Here is a 22,279-nt window from a genome sequence, read left to right as displayed (position 1 = left end):
GAAAGGAAATGAGAAGGGGGGGAGGTAGAATAAATTAATATTTTATAAGTAATAGGTGTGAGTCAAAGAATTCCATTTAAAAATCCACAATATAGATGCTTAAGAAAGCATAAGATGTGCTGGGGATATAGTACATTTGGTGGTGTGCTTGCCTTGCAAGCATAAAGTCCTAGGTTCAATCCCCAGCACTGAAAGAAAAAAGAAAAGAAAGCATAAGAAAAAGTTTTGGCAACTTTTATGTTGTCAGAAGTTTATATAGCAATATAAAAAGTATAAATATAGATATAAAACAACAATTATAAGCTTCCTAAACACCAAAGGAAATACCTCCAAAAGTCATACCAGGTAGAGAAATAAAACTTATAAAATAACATGAGAGTTGAAACCAAACATGATTCACATCAGTACATGTGAATGGGCTTATTATCTATTAAAAATATTTTAGATTGTTCTGTTAAGCAAAACCAAACTTCATGTTGTATATTAGAAATGGAACTAGAACAGTAAATTCAGAAAAGTCTATAGTAGAGGAAAATATTTAACATGCTAATGAAACACCAGGAAAGCAAAGGTTGTAGTTGTGATACCCAGTAAAGTAAAATTTAGACCAGAAACCACTAGACAGAAGGATACTTAATAATGATCAAAGACAAAATTCACAATTACTATATGACAGTCATGTATATATGTAACACTTTAATCTCCTGTATAGGTGGAAACTAGAAGGTGAAATGAAAAGTAGAAATACTTTTAACAAGTGGAAACCTTAATATGCTATCCCCAGAATGACTGAATACATAGGTAGAAAAGTAAGTAAGGATATTTAAAAAAGAAAAAAAAAGTCTAATTGTTGGGCATGGTGGCACACACCTGTAATCCCAGAAGCTCAGGATGCTGAAGCAGGAAAATCACAAGCTCAAAGCTAGTTCCAACAACTTAGCAAGGCCTTAAGCAACTCAGTGAGAGCCTGTATCTAAATAAAATACAAAAAAGAGACTGGGGATTTGGCTCAGTGGTTAAGTACCCCTGGGGTAAATCCCTAGTACCAAAAAAAAAAAACCCAAAAAACAAACAAACAAAAAAAAGCATCATAATGAATTAGCTCTAAGGAATATATTAAAGGCTATATTCATAAAGAATATACCTTCTTTCAAGCACATATGGAGCATTCACAAAAATTAGCCATACTTTAGGGCACAAAGAAAAAAATCAATAGGCCCCATAATGAAGTATACTCATTGATCATGATGAAGTGAAACTAGGAATTAAAAATGAAACTAAGGACTGGGATTGTGGCTCAGTGGTGGAGTGCTCACCTAGCATGTCTGAGGCACTGGGTTTGATTCTCTGCAGCCACATAAAAATAAAACAACTACAACTAAAAAAAAAATTGAAATTAAAAAAAAATAAAGTAGTCATCAGAAAAATTAATTGTGGGAATACATAAGTATATAGTCTTAAACTAAAGAAGATTTAAGTCTTAAACACCTATATATATATATCAGTACAAATAAAAGATTGAAAATAAATCAATTCTGAATTCCAAATGAAAAAAATAAGCCAAAACAAAGCACATAGAAGGAAGCAATAAAAATGAAGAGAGCTGCATGAAATAGTGAACTGAAAAACAGTGGATCATATTAACAAATTAGAGTCCATAGTCCCCAATTTATGATGGTTCAGTTTAGTATTTTTTGACTTTACAATGGTACAAAAGTGATTAACATTCAGAAGAAACTATACTTCAAATTTTGAATTTTGATCTTTTCCCAGGCTAGCTATATATGATACTATACTCACTCCTGTGATACTAGGCAACTGCAGTGTCAACAAACCACAGCGCCCAATCAGGCATGCAGTCTGAGGGTAAAGAACTGACGCTGTACAGCTGTTTGTTGCTCAGCTGTGATTTTTGGGAGGGTACATGTATTTAGTGTATTTTCAACTTAAATGGTTACAACTTACGATGGGTTTCTTGGGATAAAACAAGTCCATCTTAAGTCAAGGAGCATCTGTGCTAGTTACTTGAAAAAATTGATGAAATAGATAAATCACTGGATTTTTAGGTAACATAGGAAGAAGGGAGACACAAATATATAGTAAAAGAAATGACAAGGGGGATATAATTATTGATAAAGAAGAAATTTAAAAAACCACTTGAGACTATTTTGTACTTGGCAAAAGGAATTTCAAGTAAATGAATGCAACTGGAGAATATCATTCGAAGTGAAATAAACCAGTCCCAAAAAACAAGGGTTGAATGTTCTCTCTGATATGTGGATGCTAAACCATAACAAAGGAGGGTTGTAAGGGGGAGTATAGAAGTTCATTGGATTAGACAGAGGGGATTGAAGGGGGGAAGGGAGTCGGGGTGGGAATAGGAAAGATGGTAGAATGAATCAGACACAACTTTCCTCTGCTCATATTTGAATACATGACCAGTGTAAATCCATATCATGTTCAACCACAAGAATGGGATCAAAATTGTAATGGGTCGCACCCCATGTATGTATAATATGTCGCAATACACCCTACTGTCATGTACATCTAAAAGCAACAAATAACAAGTTTAAAAATTTTCAAAACTTAAATATAGTGTATCAAATTAATCCCATTAGAGGTAGAAAACAGACCAGTTTATATGGAAAGAAATGAAATTTAACAAGGAGCTCTTACACACAAAAAGCACTAGGTCCAAGTGATTTCACAGGAAATTTTTGTGACATCTGTAGACATTATAGAATTCCAGTGCTACACAAATTATTGCAGAGCTTAAAAAGTGAGGAAAAGATTCCAGTGCTTATTTTTAATGAAACAGGAATAACTAAACCTGTTCGAGGAGCACACAAAAAAAGTGTAACCATCACTTATAAATATTGCTGCAAGAAATCCTAAGTCAAACATTAGTGAACAGGGTGGGGGTTGTAGCTCCCTTGCTTATTAGCACATGTGAGGCACTGGGTTCTATCTTTAGCATCATACAAAAAAATAAAAGGCAAACTGTCCATCTTCAAATAAAAAAAATTTTTTAAAAATATTAGTGAACAGACTCCAGTATCACATTAAGAAAATGATAAATGAGCCAGATGTAGTGGTGTATGCTTGTAGTTCCAGCTACTTGAGATGCTGAGAAAAGAAGGCCATTTGAAACCCTGCCTCAAAAAACAAAACAAAGGGGCTGGGGTTGTGGCTCACTGATACAGTGCTGGCCTAGCACATGTAAGGCACTGGTTTCGATCCACAGCACCACATAAAAATAAATAAATAAAATAAAGGTATTAAAAAAAAAAAAAGCCCACATATTGTATCCAAATAGGTTTATGCCAGATCGCAAGATAGTTTGACAAAGTTCAACACCATTTCTGATAAAAATGCTTCAGAACATGGAAATCAGTGGTTATTTCCTTAACCTGATTTAATATATACCTCAATCCTAAAACCGGTGCTTTACGTAAGGTCAGGAACAATTCAAGGATACCTACTATTTTTACTTCTGATTAATGTTGTATTGCCTGTATTAGTTCAGTTAGATAAGGAAAAAAGTAGAGGGGAAAGGCTTTGTAGCTTTGATTCAGAATCAAAATTCAATAAGATTGATTAATTTGACTGTATAAAAATTAGATTTTTGCATGGTCAAAACAGACAAATAATAAATTGGGAGTAAATATTTGCTGCAAATACTATAAATAAAGGACTGATATTTTGTAAATACAAAACTATAAATTTCAGGGAGAAGATGGTAACAACTTAGCCTAATGGAAAGTGTCTAATTTTCAATTAGATGAAACTAAATTATTATATTATAATGCAGTGATTCTCAAAGTGTTTTTCTCCATATTAGTAATGTCAATATCATCTTGTTAGAAGTGCACATTTTTTTACCCTTTCTGTCTAGACCTACTGAATTAGAATCTCTGTGACGGGGTCCAATAATGTGTGGTTTTAACAAGCCCTGCAGTGATTCTGATGCATACCTAACTGGAGAACCCTTTTGTACTTCTGTACTAACATACTTCAGGAACTACCCCCGCTATACTGAACATATCTCAAACACTATTTCTTTCATTTTCAGATTCTCAAATTTGGGAAATACATGCTATATGAATGCTATTTTACAGTCTCTGTTTTCACTTCAATCATTTGCAAATGACTTGCTTAAACAAGGTATCCCATGGAAGAAAATTCCACTCAATGCCCTTATCAGGTAATTGTTATATACATAAGTAGTAACCTCTTACCTTTTTGATTATATAAATATGGAATTTTAGACACTTAAAAATTTATGTGCCATTTATGTGCCATAAAAGTAATTACCTTTTAAAATATTATACCATCTAGTGTTTTGTAAGACATGTTAACCTTGTCTCTCTTGTTTTACCAGACGCTTTGCACACTTGCTCGTTAAAAAAGATATCTGTAATTCAGAGACCAAAAAGGACTTACTCAAGAAAGTTAAAAATGCCATTTCAGCTACAGCAGAGAGATTCTCTGGTTATATGCAGAATGTGAGTTAGCTAATGGATTTTTTTTCTTAATTTTTTTTTTAGTTAAAGTTAACAATGGACCTTTATTTTATTTATTTGTATATGGTGCTGAGGATCGAACCCAGGGCCTCACACATGCCAGGCAAGCACTCTACCACTGAGCCACAACCCCAGCCCTTAGCTAATGGTTTTTAAATGTTTTAGAGATATGGGAAATGATAGTTATTTTAGTATCTAACCTGATTTTTGTTTTAAAGTGTGATTTGGGGCTGGGCATGATGGTGCACACCTGTAATCCCAGTGGCTTCAGAGACTGAGGCAGGAGAATCTCGAATTCAAAGCCAACCTCAGCAACAGCAAGGTGCTAAGCAACTCAGTGAGACCCTGTCTCTAAGCAAAATATAAAATAAGGCTGGGAATGTGGCTGAGTGGTTGAGTGCCCCTGAGTTCAATCCCCAGTACCAAAAATAGATAGATAGATAGATAAAAAATAAAATGTGATTTGGGTAGTGTGATCATCATGGATTCAAAAACCTGAGAAGTTATAAGGTTCTGTGACTCCTCTTGTATTTTATAGTATTTTAATATATAAATGTGGTGTGCCAGTGAAAAATAACCTTATTTTAGCAAAGTGAAGAGTCATTCATTCATTCATGCTAATGCAACTGAATAGTGAGGCATATAAAATCTATTATTTGTTTTTGCTTACAGTTTTGTGTTGGGGTGGGAGTGGTTGCAGTGCTAAGAATCAAACCCAGGGCCTAGTGCATGCTAGGCAGGTATTCTACCACTGACCTATACCTCCAGACCTTTTCATTTGTCTTTCTTCATATAGTATGTGCCCTATAATCTATATTAGAATAAATCTGACCTTATTCACATACCCGAAAGTATTCACATGCTTTCAGTTGTTTATGTAAATTACAGTGTTAGCAAACTGTTTTTATGATTTAAAAAAAAGTCTTGATTTGATGACAGATGTTATTATCTTCCTAGGATGCTCATGAATTTTTAAGTCAGTGCTTAGACCAGCTGAAAGAGGATATGGAAAAATTAAATAAAACTTGGAAGACTGAATCTGTTCCTGGAGAAGAAAATTCATCAGACAGTTCAGCTACCAGAGTATACACTTGTCCAGTTATTACTAATTTGGAGTTTGAGGTTCAGCACTCCATCATTTGTAAAGCGTAAGTAGCTTCTAAGATTTTTTTTCTCTTAATTCTTTATGGCGAATGATTAAAACTGTCTTTTGATATACCAAATGCTATGAATTCTTACCTTCCTTTCCACAACATGGAGAAAGCATAAACCCACAGATTATACAGAACCTTTCTAAGTCATTATCTTTCTGTAAATTTTTATAGAAAGATTGGGTAAGAACTAAAGAGAATTTAAGTAGTTGTTATGTGTTTTCATTCTGATGGTGGATTTTGTTTGCTTGTTTATTGCTTTGTTTTGGTCTGCAGTGTGAAGCATCACATTGTTTGGGAATACTTGTTTTTCTTTTGCTAAAAAGATACACTCCTTATTAGCTGCTTATTTTGTTAAACCAAATTAGTTTTAATTTTTCTTTTTTATAAAATAATTTAAATTTAGATTATTTTTAACCAGGGTTACAGTAATTATTCAGAATTACTTTTTTTGCGGGGGGAGGCAGGGATCAGGGGTTGAACCCTAGGGAGCCTAACCCCTGAGCCACATCCTTGGGCCTTTTAAAAATTTTATTTAGAGTCAGGGTCTCGCTAAGTTGGTGGGGCTGGCTCTGAACTCAAAATCTTCCTGCCTCAGCCTCCCAGGCCACTGGGATTACAGGAGTGCACCACCACACCTGACCTATTCATACTTACTTTCTATATTTAATTTCCATAGTTGTGATCAGAACTTCTATACCATATACCTCTCCTCAAAAGGTGTTGTTCTGATTACTTTTCTAGTCATCTATAGAACATCTTTGAATAAATTTTTTTCAGAGTAGAATTTTTCAGAGCCCCTATATAAATGAGAATTATTTTTGTGGCTTTCATACATAACTTAATACAGAATTGTGGTACCATACAGCCTTTACCCCTGAACATATTATATGTGCTATACCCCCCAATGTCCTATTTCACTCATACTCAAGGAAAACCTAACTTTGAGGTAATCTTTTTCTGTCCTTTATATACATACATATAATATATAATATATATTTTTTTAGTTGTAGATGAACACAATACCTTTATTTTATTTATTTATTTATATGTGGTGATGGGGTTTGAACCCAGTGCTTCACATGTGCTAGGTGAGTACTCTACCAATGAGCTACAACCCCAGTCCCCATAATCTTTCTTTTTCTTCATGAAAATCTATACCTTGCTTGCTTCCTTCTTCCCTTCCTCCCCCTCCCCTGGCCCCACCCTGATCCCTCTGCTTGTCTCTATCTTCCTTTCTCTCTGTGACTGATTGTCTGTCTGTCTGTCTGTCTCTCTCTCTCTGTCTCTCTTTCTCTTTCTGTTCTTTCTTCTGGAAATTGAACCTAGGGCCCCATACATGCTAAACAATCTCTCTACTACTGAACTATGTCCCAACCTTTTTATTTTGAGCCAGTGTCTTGCTAAATTACCCAGGTTGGCCTTCAACTTTCAATCTTCCTGTCTCAGTCTCCCAAGTCACTGGGATTATAGGTGTGTGTCACTGCACCAGATGTGTTGTTGTTTTTGTTTCACTGATTTGCATCTAAGTAGTCAAACTTTTTGCTTAATTTTGCTTTAACATGATAGAGCCTTTCACCTGAAAATCTGTGCTTCTTTTTAGCTCAAGAAAACTGTTTTCTCAGTACTGTTCCTCTTCCATTCATTCTGGAATTTTCTTCAGAGATATTCAAAAATCCATATTTTGGTTCTCCAGTTACCGGTTTTCCATATCCATTTTTTAATCTGCTCAAAATGATCATGTTCACTGAGGTCTCTTCCAGCTGTTGCACTCTAGTGTTTTTGACTAGCATTTTGAATGTTTATATAGATAGTACAAAAATAATTTTATGTCACTACTCTGACATTTTTTACTTGTTTTGTGATTTCTTCAGTCTTTTTGTCCCTAGTGTATAAAGAATTTTCCAAAGAAAAAATCTGGATCTTCCAAGTAGTTCATCCCCAGAATTTTAGAGAACCCGAGAGTTGATAGTATGATAGGCAACTATATATATCCCTTTCTTTTAATACACTTTCTAAATAAAATTTGTGCAAATGAGAGAGAAAAGCAGAGTTTTCAGTTATTATTTCATTGAATTGTGAGGGTACTATTCAAATTTCTTTTTAAACATTTTTATTGATAGATTATAATTATATATGAGTGGGATTCATTATGTCATATTTGTACATATGCATGACATAATTTGATCAGTCTCATTCCCTAGTATCTTTTCTTTCCCTTCCCTCCTCCCTCCCCTGATTCACTTTAAATTTCTCTTTTTTTTTTTTTTTTTTAATATTTTTAGGTATAGATGGACACAATACCTTTATTTTATTCATTTCTTTACATGTGGTACCAAGAATCAAACCCAGTGCCTCACACATGCTAGGCAAGTGCTCTGCCACTGACCCACAACCCCAACCCCTTAAATTTCTTTTGATAGGAACATTTCAGCAGCCTGCCATCTCTCAGTCACGTCTAGGCAGGTACATGGTGGGATTGTTAAGGTGGCACCAGGAGAAGGAAAACATTGTAAAGCAGTAGCTTCTCCCCTGTGCCAGTGGCATTAATCTGACACTGTGCAGCAGCTAGGCATCATGTATATAATTATAATTATACATAATAGTGGAATGTATTATACCACAGATGAGTGTACCAGTGCAATAAGTGACATGGGGTCATAGACTATAGGCATGCTAGGCAGCCAGGCTAGACAGTGGCACACAGTGTGGCAGCTGGTAGGAGGTGGGAGATAAACTTCTAGCCGTTTCAGTTCTTTGCCATTTGGCCCCCCTACCCCCAAGTTTACGACAGTGCTATTTGCTTCCAGGCCAGCGAGAGCACATCTCTCCCAGGCTTCCTCTATTTCTGCCCTCTAGACCCAGATGAAAAGACCTCCCATGATTTGGTCTGACCCATCCAGATAGTATTTATTAACTCAAAGTTAAGATTAGTAACCTTAAGTATAAGATTTTGCAGAATTCCTTTAGCCAAGTAGAGTAGCATCGTCATAGGAGTGATAACTTGTGATTGACATGGATTTTACCTACACTCACAGGATATGGAATTGTACAAAGGCAAGTTTCACTTTAGAATTCTGCCTGTCAACTGCTATTATGTGTATCTGCTAGTATGATGCCAAAGTTGGTGTTTTAAATAGGAAAAATTCACCTCTTTGCTTCATGCACAGGAGTTCTGAAAAACTAAGAAAAACCTTTTTTTTTTTTTTTTTTTTTTTTTTTTTGCCTACAGCTTAAAAGTAGCTGTTACTCAATTGTGCTCACAGTTCAGCTGCTTTTGTTTTATTCTAAATAAATTATTTCTTTGGTGGTGGGGGGGTCGTTCTGTCTGTCAGAGAAGCACTCAGCAAATATTTATTGAATGAAAAATATGTTCTGTGCCCCCAGTCTTCAGCTGTGGCAAATAGAACTAGGGCTGAAAATCAAAGTGCTGATAAGAGGACCAATGAAAAGCAGTTAATTAAACTATCTGAAAAGAATCAATTTACTCCAGGTAAATTAAAGAAGGTATTTTGATCTCTGCGCTCATTTTTTAACTTATAAAAATATATCCAATAAAACAATCCTACTGCCTAAGAGAAGTGCCTATATGTGTGTACTGAGAATTCTGAATTTTCAAAGCAGTATTGTTATATAGCCAAAATTGGAAACAATCCAAATGTCCATCGGTACTATTATGGAATATTCATACAGATTAACACCAAACAACAAAAATGGGCTGTAGTTAAGTACAGCAGACAGAGCTGAATCAAGAGTTACCTTTTGTAAAAAGGAACAGGGTAATGGTTGGGAAAAGGGTATTTAAGGGGCTTTTAGGGAGTTTGTAGTGTTCTGTTTCTTGATCCAAAAGATGGTTATATGGGTGTATTAACTGATGATAACTTACCAAACTATTCAGGTATGATTGGTTCACTTTTCTGTACATGTGTTATACTTTAATTTTTTAAGTTTGTGGGTTTTTGGAAATATAAAAGTTTAAAATTTAACATTTAAGAAGGTACGTGGGGCTGGAGTTGTGGCTCAGTGGTAGAGCATTTGCATAGCATGTATGAGGCACTGAGTTCAATCCTTGGCATCACATAAATAAATAAAGTAAATCTGTTAAAAAAAAAAAAAGAGGATACTTAAGTATTACAATTGAGATTTTTTGTATTAATTTAATAGGGATTAAAATAAAAGTTGAAGTGTTACCTATTTCTTTTTTTTAAATATATATATATATATTTTTTTAAGTTGTAGACAGACACAATATCTTTATTTAAATTTTTTTTTTTTAATGTGTTGCTGAGGATTGAAACCAGTGCCTCACACATGCTAGGCAAGGGCTCTACCATTGAGCCACAAGCCCAGCCCATGTTGACTATTTCTTATGCCTACTCTGAGTGTGTCAGCTTCATAAGTTCTATAGGGAAACAGTGTTTCAAGTATATCTGTATCTTTTTTTCTTAATATTGTTTAGTTGTCAGTGGATCTTTTATTTATTTATTTCATACGAAGTGCTGAGGATCAAACCCAGGGCCTCACACATGCCAGGCAGTTTGAACCCAGGGCCTCACACCTGCCAGACAAGCAAGTGCTCTACCACTGAGCCAGGACTCTATCTTTGTATTTCTCTAAATAGATACATTTGTCCCTTTTTATTGTTACAGGTGTGGAGAGACTATTCCCAAAAGAGAACAGTTTAATGACCTCTCCATAGACCTCCCTCGTAGGAAAAAGCCACTCCCTCCTCGTTCAATTCAAGATTCTCTTGATCTTTTCTTTAGAGTAAGTAATATCTGTGGTATTTTCACATAACTAAATTTTGTATATCATAGGTAATTGTTTTTAAAATTAGTTTCTTCAAGGCAAGAGTTTCTACAAAATTATCTTCAGGAAAAACAAGAATATTTATGAGTAATATTTGTTTTATAAAGCTTGATAAATCTGTAACTCATTGAAGAAGAAAATTAGTTGATTAAGAAGATTTTATTTTTAACTCAGTAGCAATGTTTTAGACAACCTTAGAAGTAGATCATTATTTGTAAATATTAAAGCATTTTAAGTGAAATGCTACAATTGATAACATGAATTAAATTTGAAGACACTACATAAAAGCTGAGAAATGAAAAAATATGCTTTGCTTTTCATTTCCTTAGTTTGTATGTGTACCCTTATGAGAATTGGAAGGAAGAATTATGGTTATTCAAAATTATAGATAAACATACAGTGATATACTGTCAGATACTCAGAAAGTTTTGGAGGCATGATCAGACCTGTTATATAGCAGACGTTATTACTGGTGGAAATTTGCCAAGATCACTCTTCATTTGTATAATAATGGTCCTTATTTTGTTGCAGCAAGTTGACAGGGTTCTTCCTAAGATTTAAAAAAAAAAAAAAAATTCTGTTCTTTTAATATGAATGTTCACTCCTCCCAAAGATAAATGCTCTGCTTTTTTGTTGTTTAGTCATTCTCTACTATTCCTATTGTTATCATAGACTGAAGATTTTTCTGTGTATCTTTATCCCCATTTTTTAAGGATTTCTTGTTTCAGTTTTCTCTAGGTAATGATATCCACCCCAAACTTTGGTCCTTTTAGAGCAGTTGTTCTTAGTGGGCTGTCACCAGAAGATTGAGTTCCATTATAAGAAAGGGGTAGAATTACACCTTACAGACCAGGAACTCTGCCTAACCTGAAGGTGATCTTATCTCTGCTATAGCCAAATGTTAAAATCTGGATATACTCTTGGCAGCAACTCATATGTATCCATGGGGTAAAAGTTTGAGAATCTGCTACTTGAGTCTGGTTACTATCATAAATTGAGATGTTTCCTTGGTAAAGAAGGAATTAGGAATTCTGAAATAGGACATGATATCATAAGATGACTATATTTTAAAGATAAGGTCTTAATTTGGTAAATCTTGTGGCTCAAGACTTGAAATTTAAATTGGTTCAGAGTTGTCATTCCATTGAACTAGTAAGCTCTTAGAGAAGATTAGTTGCATTGAATAGGTTAACACTGATTCAATTTCATCCTTTATTTTTCTCTCATCTTTTTCTAGGCAGAAGAACTTGAGTATTCTTGTGAAAAGTGTGGTGGGAAGTGTGCTCTTGTCAGGCACAAGTTTAACAGGCTTCCCAGGTAAATATAATTGCCCTTTTAAAAGCAAGTGCTTTATAAAAATACACATTTTTTTAAAGTACTTACAGGTAAAAGTGAAGTATACTAGTATGCCTTGGTAAAAGAGGTCAGCAAACCAATGTCAAGGGTGTAGAGGATAGAGAACTAGAAGGCCGAAGAGGAAAGGGGTCTTGAGAGTCCCAACAAGATGGCAAGAGGATGCAGTTGGTGAGACTGAAATGATGATGAAAACTAGCTAATTGGTTTTTAATTCAGTAATAATATGTAACATTCAGGGAATTATCAAGAATGCAAGTAATGATAAATGTTGGTGAGGATGTGGTGGAAAAGGTTTGCTTATATATTGCTGGTAGTACTGCAAATTGGTGTAACCACTGTGGAAAGCACTATGGAGATGCCTCAGAAAACTTGGAATGAAACCACCATTTGACTCAATTATCCATTCCTCAGCATATACCCAAAGGACTTAAAATCAGCATACTACAGTGACGTGGCCACATCAATTTTCATAGCAGCTTAATTCATAATAGCTAAATCATGGAATCAATCAACCTAGCTACCCTTCAACAGATGAATGACAGAGAAAATGTGATATATGTACACAATAGAATATTACTTAGCCATAAAGAAGAATGAAATTATGTCATGTGGCACTAAATGGATGGAACTAGAGACTCTCATGCTAAGTGAAATAAAACAATCCCAAAAAACCAAAGGCCAAATGTTCTCTGATATGTGGATGCTAACACAAGAAGGGGAGGGGAGGAAAGAATAGAAGTTCATTGGATTAGACAAAGAGGAATGATGGGAAGGGTGGAAATAGGAAAAACAGTAGAATGAATTGGACATAACTTTCCTGTGTTCATATATGAATATATAACCACTGTAATGCCACATCATGTTCAACCACAAGAATGGGATCATAATTAGAATGAGTTAAATTCCATGTATGCATATTGAAATATATCCTACTATCATATATATCTCAAAATAAAAAAAGTATAAGACAAATAATAATATGTAATATTCAGTTACATAGTTTGAGTATACCTTATCCAGAATGTTTGGGACCATAAGTGTTTCAGATTTTGGAATATTTATGTAGACATAATAAGATCCTTGGGGGTGGGACCCAAGTCTAAATTTGATGTTCACTAACATTTCTTACACATTATATACATAGTCTGAAGGTAATTTTAGGCAATATTTTTGTACATCTGCATTTTGACTGCATCTTGTCAAATGAGGGCAGATGTAGCATTTTCCACTGTGGCATTATGTCAGTGCTCTAAAAATTTCACATTTTGGATCATTTTTTTATTTTGAATTTTCAAATTAGGACTCTTCAACCAGTAATTTGTTATCCTTTATTGTGCTGTAGTTTCCCTTTTTTTTTTTTTTTCTGGTACTGGGAATTGAATCCAGTGTGCTCAACTACTGAGCTACATCCCCAGCCCTATTTATTGATTGATTGATTGATTGATTGATTGATTGAGATGGGGTCTCATTAAGTTGCCTTAGGGCCTCACTAAGTTGCTGAGGAAGACTTTGAACTTGTGATCCTATCACAACCTCCCAAGTTAATTGGGTTTACAGGCATGCACCACTGCACCAGGCTCCGTTTTTTATTCCACACAGTGAATAAAAACCTGCTGCAGACACATACACATTTATGTGTTAAAATCAAATGGGAAGAGTAATTTGATTGGTGCATTCCTTTTTCCAGAGGATCTTACAAGTTATGTTGGGCATGTTGGTTCATGCCTTTAATCCCAGTGATTTGGGAAACTAAGGCAGGATGCCCACAAGTTTAAGGCCAGCCTCAGCAATTTAGTGAGGCCCTGAACAACTTAGTGAGACTCGTCTCAAAATAAAAAATTAAATGGGGATGTAGCTTACTGGTAAAGCACCCCTGAGTCCAGTCCCCTGTACCAAATTTAAAAAAGTAAGAAGTTAGTAAGTTTCCGTAATCATAAAATAGATTTTCCAATTTGGGAATGAAATTAACTTACCCTGTATGCACTGTCTAAAAAAGCATAAAGCAAAGCTAGTTACAAAAAATTACAGTGTGGTTACAGGACAGCTTTTAGTTGTTGCCAAAAATAGACTCAATCACAAACAAGTTTATTATTAACATTAAGTATTTATGTGACTCTGCCTGCAGAGTGCTGCACTTTGTTTTATTAGCTTCGATTTCCTGTGTAGAGTTTCTGGAACCCAGACCCTAGAGACTAGTTCTTTACATTCCTGCTCCACTCCTTTCTAAATAATAAGTTGTTTTCAAAGACATTACTTTTATAAATCATAGCAATATTATCGTATGGACCATAGTCTATGTTTTTTACTTAAGAAATTTTGTTTTTTCTTTTTTGTGGGTGTTTTAAAGCAAGAGAGAGGGAGGGAGGGAGGAAGAAATCTTAAGGCAAAAGATTGGTTTTACAAGCTGTCACTAACTAAGGAAAGCAGCAATTAATTAAAAGACTTGTTTGACCTCATAAGCTGAATGTCTCTTCCCTTTCCCATCTTTAAGCTGCTTGGTCTTTCAAATGGGAAAGAAAATATTGAGCAATTTTTTGTTTGTTTTGTTTTGTTTTGTTCTGTTTTGTTTCCTGGTAGGTCACTTGTATTCAAGGTTAATTTATTCTAAATGTACATGAAATAAAAGGCTCATAATTCTTATGATTAATCTTGTTTTGTTTCTATTCAGTCTGCCTCATCTTTGCAGATCAGTGATTTTGACTGGAATCATTGAAATTTTACTTAAAATACTTGATTTTTGACATCGGTTTTGGTCTTTCCACATTGGTGGTATCCTTATGTTCTTTCATATTGTAAATTTGAAGGTTATGAATTTTAGCATACTTTTTAAAAAAATATGTTTTTAATTGTAGATGGACACAATACCTTCGTTTTATTTATTTATTTTTATGTGGTACTGAGAATCAAACCCAGTACCTCACACATGCTGGGCAAGTGCTCTACCACTGAGCCACAGCCTCAACCTAGCATGCTCTTTTAAAGAGACAGTTACTTCAGTTTACTTTTTTCTGGATTTGTGCTTCTGTGAAGAAGGTTATAAACAGTAAGAAAGGACACAATTTTCCATAAGTCAGACTTTTTTTTTTTTTTTTTGGTCTAAAACTGAAGTGTTTTTCCCATAAGATTTTCGAAATTCAATTTCTAAAGTTCTTATGGGCTACAAAATATATCTAATTCATCAAGCAGAGAATATGTTCTGTATGAGAGGTGGAAAAGGTTACAACATAATAACCAGAAAGAACTAAATGTTTCTAAAGAGCTAAAAGCCTTTTCAGACTCACAAACTAGATTTGGCCTGCAGATGTTTTGGACAGTTTTTTGGTAGGTCAGGAAAATTTTGTTTCCCTCTTAGTTTTCCTCAGAAAAAATTCTTCTGAAATGAATTATTATAAAATTCATCTTGAAATAATTAATGTTTACCATCAAATGTAAGGGCTACGTAACATTTCAGTTTAATAGACATTATTTTACCATGTGGCTATAGAACACCTAATTTTTTAAACTTACTGAAGTAAATAGGGATTTAATCTAACATCAATAACATTTTATTTATTATTGTTTTTTTCTAGGAGGATTTTCCTCAAACTTTGTTAGTCCACCTTCTCCAGGTTTTGTTTTCATTTGTACTTAGCCCAGTCTCTGACATGTGGCAGGTATTTAGTGAATGTTCTTTGAAGTATACCTAGTTTGACCAGCTGCAAATGTGTTCTTCAAATCAAAGTTTATCCAAACTTGTTTATCCAACGTTAATCTATAAAATACTACCTATGTTATGTATGAGTTAATAGAGTCATCATCTTTTATGTTTTAGGGTCCTCATTCTTCATTTGAAACGATATAGCTTCAATGTGGCTCTCTCACTTAACAACAAGATTGGACAGCAAGTCATCATTCCAAGATACTTGACCTTGTCATCTCATTGTACTGAAAATACAAAACCACCTTTTACTCTTGGTTGGAGTGCACATATGGCAATGTAAGTCCTTAAGGGACAACTTCTTTATCTTCCCTTTTGAAGTGGACTTTAGTATCTAATCAAAAGAATGACTGAACACATTACTCCCAGGTAAAATCAGACTAAGAAGGAGATTTTAATTTTGCTTTATTTTGGAATTTCAAATTATATTACTGCCTGATTGAAGTCACTGAAGAAAATGCTAAACAAAATTCTTCCAAGTTATTAGCTATCTTTCATAATGGGGTACTTTTTTAGGGAATGCTTCTATTCTTCTAGATCACTGGAAGACCATTTGATACACTAAGGGAATATAAATCAAATTTGGCTTGTCATAAGAGTCCTTGAACACTAAAATACTAATTTATATGTTGTTTTCCTAGAAATTCTGTTTCAGTAGATCTGAGATTGGGCTTGGGAATCAATATTTTTAAACAAATGCTTTACCTAACTGGGACATGCAAATTTGAGAAACCTTGTACTAAATATTAAGCTGGAGCCCCCAGAATAGATAGTGCCTTCATAAATGTAAATTGTCACCAACGTAAAGAACTTCAGTGGTTCTGAGAAACTTCTCAAAGAGAAAAGAAGTCCCCTTTAGGTTTACTTCATTAAAGCAGTGCTGGGAAAACTTTAGGACTTCTCAGAATGTCAAGTTCTTTTCTGTATACCTGCATTACTTAGGATCCTTATAGTTTTTTTCTAGTTTGATAGAATCATAAAGGTCTAGAACTTTAGAGGTGAAAAGGATTTTTGAAATTTTGTCCAAATCCTTAATTTTGCAGAGAAGATCCAAGAAGGTTAAGTGGTTTTCTAAGGTCAGTTTGTAACTGAAAAAGCCGTTTCTTGGCTAAAGTAGAGAATGAACAGTTCAGAAAGTGAATGAACATTTGTCAATATGAATTGATGCAGTTATATAAAATATATTTCCCTTTGGATCTACAAGTTACATCATATAAGTTTACGATAAAGTCCTCAAATAAAAATAAATAAAAGCAAGTGCCCAGACAGACTTAGTATTTCTGGTTTTTCTTCTCTTTTGACCTTAATTTGGAGTGAATGTATTTGCTTGGTGCAGAGTGCCCTCTGCTGGTAGAGCTATTATTCTTTCTGGCAATAGTGTATCATGCAAGTGTTGATATTTACAATCATTGGCCTAAAACCAGGCCTTGGACAACTTACTGATCTGTAGGCAAAATAATATAGTGAGGTAATAAACTGTGAGTTCTTAGTACTGTACTTCTAATAAGTCCTCAATAAATGAGAGCTATTGTTATTTTATTGCTTAAAAATAAAGAAATGAAACAAGGTAATTTTCCCTGCCTCTTTCATATGCATTGTATTTGACTTTATTTCAAAGCTGTTTATTTCAGTTATTAGATCAAGGAGAGCCTAGAGATGATATTCCATGTTTTCTCTTGGTCTCTGTTGCTGGTAATCTTAAAAAGTATTATAATTGTTTGCTTTTCAAGAGGATATATAAGAGATTGTAGTATAGAATAATTCATCTTACAAGTTAAATAGATATCTTTAATAATGCAATTATGTATATATTTTCTAATTTTCTGATAGTTCTAGACCATTGAAAGCCTCTCAAATGGTGAATTCCTGCATCACCAGCCCTTCTACACCTTCAAAGTGAGTTATATTTCTTGTGTACCCAAAATTTGTATTTTTAAGGATTTGGCTTATCCTAATCTCTTAAGATTGCCCCACTCCTTTATTGTTTCTCTTTTTTGCATGATAATTGCTTTCTTTATATTACCATACCTCCAGAATTTTTCTAAATCTGGTTTAGCAGATAGCCTAAGGTAAAGAAGTTTTTAACTGTAAAACAAATGCAAATGATCCTCTTTAATGTTTTAAAACTTAACCATTTGTTAATATGTAATATTTTCATCCTAAAATTCTAAAAATTGTTGACAAAGGATTTTAAGGATTGAAGCGATAAAATAAACTCTGTTGGTCTAAGTACCCGCTTCTTCAAAGATAGGCAGGGAATCCCAAACATCTTTTCACCTATTGCAACCAGCCTGGGACTTCTAGTTCTTGACGCTGAGTAGGAAAAATTTTGAAAGGAGACAAGAGAATAAACATGCACTGGAATGTAGCTACTCTGCAAAGGCTTTGTTTTTTGTTTAAGGCCAAAATTTGTCCCAGGATGGAAGCAAATTATTATTATTATTTTTTTAACTATACTCCTATAAGATTTTACTGTAACCACAGTTCCTGATTAAACAATTCCAATTGACATTGTCGTCATTGACTTTAAAACTTGTTTTTCTGAAAATTTGATGTCCCAAAGTACTTTTAGAAGAGAGACACATTTGTTGTTTAAGGGCTTTGGGGGATGTTATATAACAATAAAATGACATTTGGGAACTGCTCTTTTCTTCTCCTCCTGTTAATTATTTTTCAGTGCAATTAAAACCAGATGACTAACATGACTAGATCTGAAATGGTACCGATATGAATACTCTTGCCCGTTCTCAAGATACAAATGAGCAATACCACTTGGCTGCTTAGAAAGTGAGCAAGTGATGCATTTACAGGATGAATATTTTTCATTGCTACAGGCAAGCTGCCTTCTGTAAATATAGTAATTATTAATGGAATGCACTCTTTATGTACCAAAAGTGATGTACCAAATCACTATAGTTGCAAGAAACAGTTGGTTTCATTGGACATCTTTGTACCTTGGCATGTCATCTGTTCTCCAGGGTCTATTTGGTATGAGAATTTGAAAGATTCAATAAAGAATACTTAGGCCCTAGAAGACCTGTCATGCCGATCAAACTTAAAAGAGGCTGAGTTACAAATCAGAATACCATGGGTTCCTCTATGATGTCCTTTGTCACATTTGACCCCAGGTGAAATAGTAACCAGGCATCACCCTCCTTCAGCAAAGTATTTCACCTGGATAAACAAATTAGTAAGTTCAGGTTTGCTTGGTGAGCATGAAATTAGAAATTAAGAAACTAATTGGCTATTTCTACCTTAGGCTAATTGGCTATTTCTGTGTTATATGAAAAATGTTTTCGAACACATTATGTGAGGATGTTCAAGTGTTCAGGCTAGAGTGCAGTGATATCCTGGCTGCTCTCGGCCACAGACTACATGTGGGTTTATCACTGACCACTTGCCTCTTTTCTTTGATCTACATTGTTATGCAATCCTTCTGATTTCCATTGTGGCCTCTTATTTCTTGGTGCCATCATTCTATAAGTTTTTTAGTTTTCACATTTAGGTTAATTGCATTTTCAAATGTCCATTTTACTTTTCTTTAGTATAGCATATGAATTTATTTTTACCTCCATTAAAGAAAGTTCTTGCTCTTTGACTTTTACCACTTTTTCCTTTAGTTTATTTTCAGCTCACCTAGAAGACAACACAGTAACACCTTACTTATCCTATATTATTAAAGAATAATGTTTGGTATTCCATATAAATCAATTTTTATGGAACTGAGGCTTTAAGCATTTACCTTGAAAATTTTTAGCTTTTTTTGAATGAAATGTTTTCTAAAATGTTATACTTTTACTTATATTCTTAAATACACTGAAGCTAATTTTTATATCTTAATGACTTAGAATCAGTTTAAAGAACATCTGTTATTGCACTGTGTTTTCATGTGATATTGCCATCAGAGTCTCTTAATTTTTACAAGATCATTTATCTTTACACTAAACATCATAGGTTTTTTTGTGGATTTTCTCTCTCATTTCTTGCTCTCATATCTTGATGAACTTGGCTACACTGTTTTATAAACTACTTCCTGGAAAAGAAAGGGTCCCTGTACATGTTGTGTGAGCTTTGGAACAACCTTCCTCAGAACATTTTTTCTTAGTTTGGAATCTCTCGGTTCTGGAAGGTAGAGTTTGCCAGAAGTCTGACCTACAGATAATTGGATAAGTGGAATGTTACTGTTATTTTAAAAGTGCATGGGTCAGAATTTAAAAGAAAAAACATTAGTCCTCATGCACTTTGTTGTCAAAAACATTTCTTCATTGCTATGCCTGCATGAATTCAGTAGAGTACTTAATTTATAAAAACAAAACTTCATTAGGAGTTGATCAAAAAAGAAAAAAGGCACAAAGCAATTGGCTTAGTGATGATATATAATAGCACAAGAGTTATCCAAGTTTTCAAAGCATGACTCTTTAGGTTTGGGTCAAAGGTAATGCTTAAATGTATACCCCTTTTGGTATCTTTTTTCTCTGTTTAAATAATTTTCTGTAATGGAAAAACTTTTTGTTTTGGAATTTATATATCAAAAGATTGACAAAAACAAATGTTCATCAGACTTTTTTTTTTTTTCCAATTACAGGAAATTCACCTTCAAATCCAAGAACTCGTTGGCTTTATGCCCTGATTCAGACAGTGAGGATGAGCTAAAACGCTCTGTGGCCCTCAGCCAGAGACTTTGTGAAATGTCAGGCAGTGAACAGCAACAGGAAGACCTGGAAAAGTAAGTAATTTTAGCAAACTTAAGAAATGCCCAAAATAGATTACAAAACTTAATGTCTCTGTCCAGACTAGTTTTTTGTTGTTGTTTTTGTTTTGTTTTGTTGTTTTTTTGGGTTTGTTTGTTTTTTTGGTGGTGCTGGGGGTTGAACTCAGGGCCTTATGCATGTGAGGCAAGCACTCTACCAACTGAGCTATAGAGCCCAAGACTTTTTTTTTTTTTTTAATATTTTTATTTGTAGATGGGCACAATACTTTATTTTGTTTATTTAGTTTTTGTTTTTTTGTTTTTTTATGGTGGTGCTGAGGATTGAACCCAGTGCCTCATGTGTGCTAGGCAGGCATTCTACCACGAGCTCCAACCCAGCCCCAGACTAATTTTAAAGTATGTTCATTCTGTAGCTCAAAAACCAGTCTGATTTTAAGAAAGTAAGTTGTGTTGGCACAGTAGCAGACCTGTAATCAGTGATTTGAGAGGCTGAAGCAGGGGACCACAAGTTCAAGGCCAGCCTCAGCAACTTAGTAAGACCCTATCTCATAAAAGAAAAAATTTTAAAAAGATCTGGAGATATAGCTCAAATGTAGAGTACCCCTAGTTTCAATCTCTGGTTCTGAGCCCCCTGTCCCCCCCACAAAAAAAAAATACTGCATATACACCATCATATTCTAAATGTTATAGACAAAGTCCTTCCTTATATTGACCTTTAAGGCTACTTTTACATACTGGTTCTTAAATAGTTACTTCCTTTATTTTGGTAACAATTGTATGTAGGGAACCTAGTAAATATTGTGTCAACAGAGCAACTAAGTAATCAAATTGATTAAAAATATGAACGTGAAGACCTGACTACATCATTTTCCATCTTAACACTTGATAATAGGTAATACTTTGAAGATTTAAACTTTCCTAGGTATTTATATCATCTCATGCTACTATGTTTTATAAACTTCCTTTTTTGATAAAATAATAAAATTATAGTAGTTATGTGTACTGAGTTATTGCCCATCTTGCTTTAAAACTAGAGATAGGAGCCAAGCATTGTGGCATACACCTGTAATCCCAGCGACTCAGGAGGCTGAAACAGGAGGATTGCAAGTTCAGGTCCAGCCTCAGCAATGTAGTGAGACCCTGTCTCAAAATAAAACATAAAAAAGGGCTGGGGATGTGGTTCAGTGGTTAGGGACCCTGGGTTCAATCCACAGTACAAAAAATGAATAAAATAACTAGAGGTAGGACTGGGTGTTGCAAACTCAGTGGTAGAGTGCTTGTCTATCATATGCAAGGATGTAGGTTTAATTCTCATCACTGAAAAAAAAAAAAAAAAGATTAGAGATGGTTTGTGGTTGCTTACCTTGAATAAGAAATAAAGAAATTCTCTCAGATATGAAAGAAGAAATTATTCATTAGATAATTGTTAATATTTGCATAATCTTGTGTAATTTGTATTTTTCTTATTTCAGATCAGCCAGCATTTAAAATGAAATACTAGGTGTAATGAAGAGAACATTTCAATATAATCCATGTGTAGATTGGCAAAATACCTAAAAAGATCATAGTAACTATTGCTGAGTAATTATTTTGAATGATTTTATTTTATCATATTTGTGTATTTTCCAAATTTCTACAAAGTACATACTCAGCACTTACTATAATCAAGAAAAATTTTCATGTGTTCTTATGTAGTTATTATTTTTAAAACTAGGTTTGGCCTCTTTTTATACTGATGATTGATTTTTAAGTAACTCAAAGCATCAAAGAACTTAAGAAATAGTTTCTTTTTTAAATTCTAAGATTGCTTTATTTGTAGACATTCTGGTTTCCTCTAAAAGTAACTGTTTCTTTCAGGATTCGAGGTTAGGCAGAACAGAATCTGATAAGTCTGAATTGGAAAACTCAGGATTTGACAGAATGAGTGAAGAAGAACTCCTAGCAGCTGTCTTAGAGATCAGTAAGAGAAGAAGCTTCACCTACGCCCAGTCATGAAGATGATGATAAACCAACCAGCAGCCCAGACACTGGC

At 34.2% G+C, this 22,279-nt stretch overlaps 1 protein-coding gene across 1 annotated transcript in view; it reads left to right on the top strand.

Moving 5' to 3' along the window:
* The window catches only part of Usp37 (ubiquitin specific peptidase 37), an 87,460-nt gene that overhangs the window by 44,217 nt on the left and 20,964 nt on the right, over positions 1 to 22,279 (top strand). Inside the window, 10 exon segments of the mRNA XM_047543065.1 lie at positions 4,073 to 4,204; positions 4,382 to 4,505; positions 5,481 to 5,671; positions 10,324 to 10,441; positions 11,721 to 11,800; positions 15,651 to 15,815; positions 17,367 to 17,432; positions 20,122 to 20,266; positions 22,105 to 22,215; positions 22,217 to 22,278. Of these exon segments, the coding sequence (XP_047399021.1) occupies positions 4,073 to 4,204; positions 4,382 to 4,505; positions 5,481 to 5,671; positions 10,324 to 10,441; positions 11,721 to 11,800; positions 15,651 to 15,815; positions 17,367 to 17,432; positions 20,122 to 20,266; positions 22,105 to 22,215; positions 22,217 to 22,278 (1,194 nt within the window).

The sequence above is a fragment of the Sciurus carolinensis genome, chromosome 3, assembly GCF_902686445.1.
Source record: "Sciurus carolinensis chromosome 3, mSciCar1.2, whole genome shotgun sequence".
In the NCBI taxonomy this organism is placed as follows: domain Eukaryota; kingdom Metazoa; phylum Chordata; class Mammalia; order Rodentia; family Sciuridae; genus Sciurus; species Sciurus carolinensis.
The sequence above is the reverse complement of the archived record's forward strand: the minus strand, read 5'-3'. Positions and strand labels throughout refer to the sequence as shown.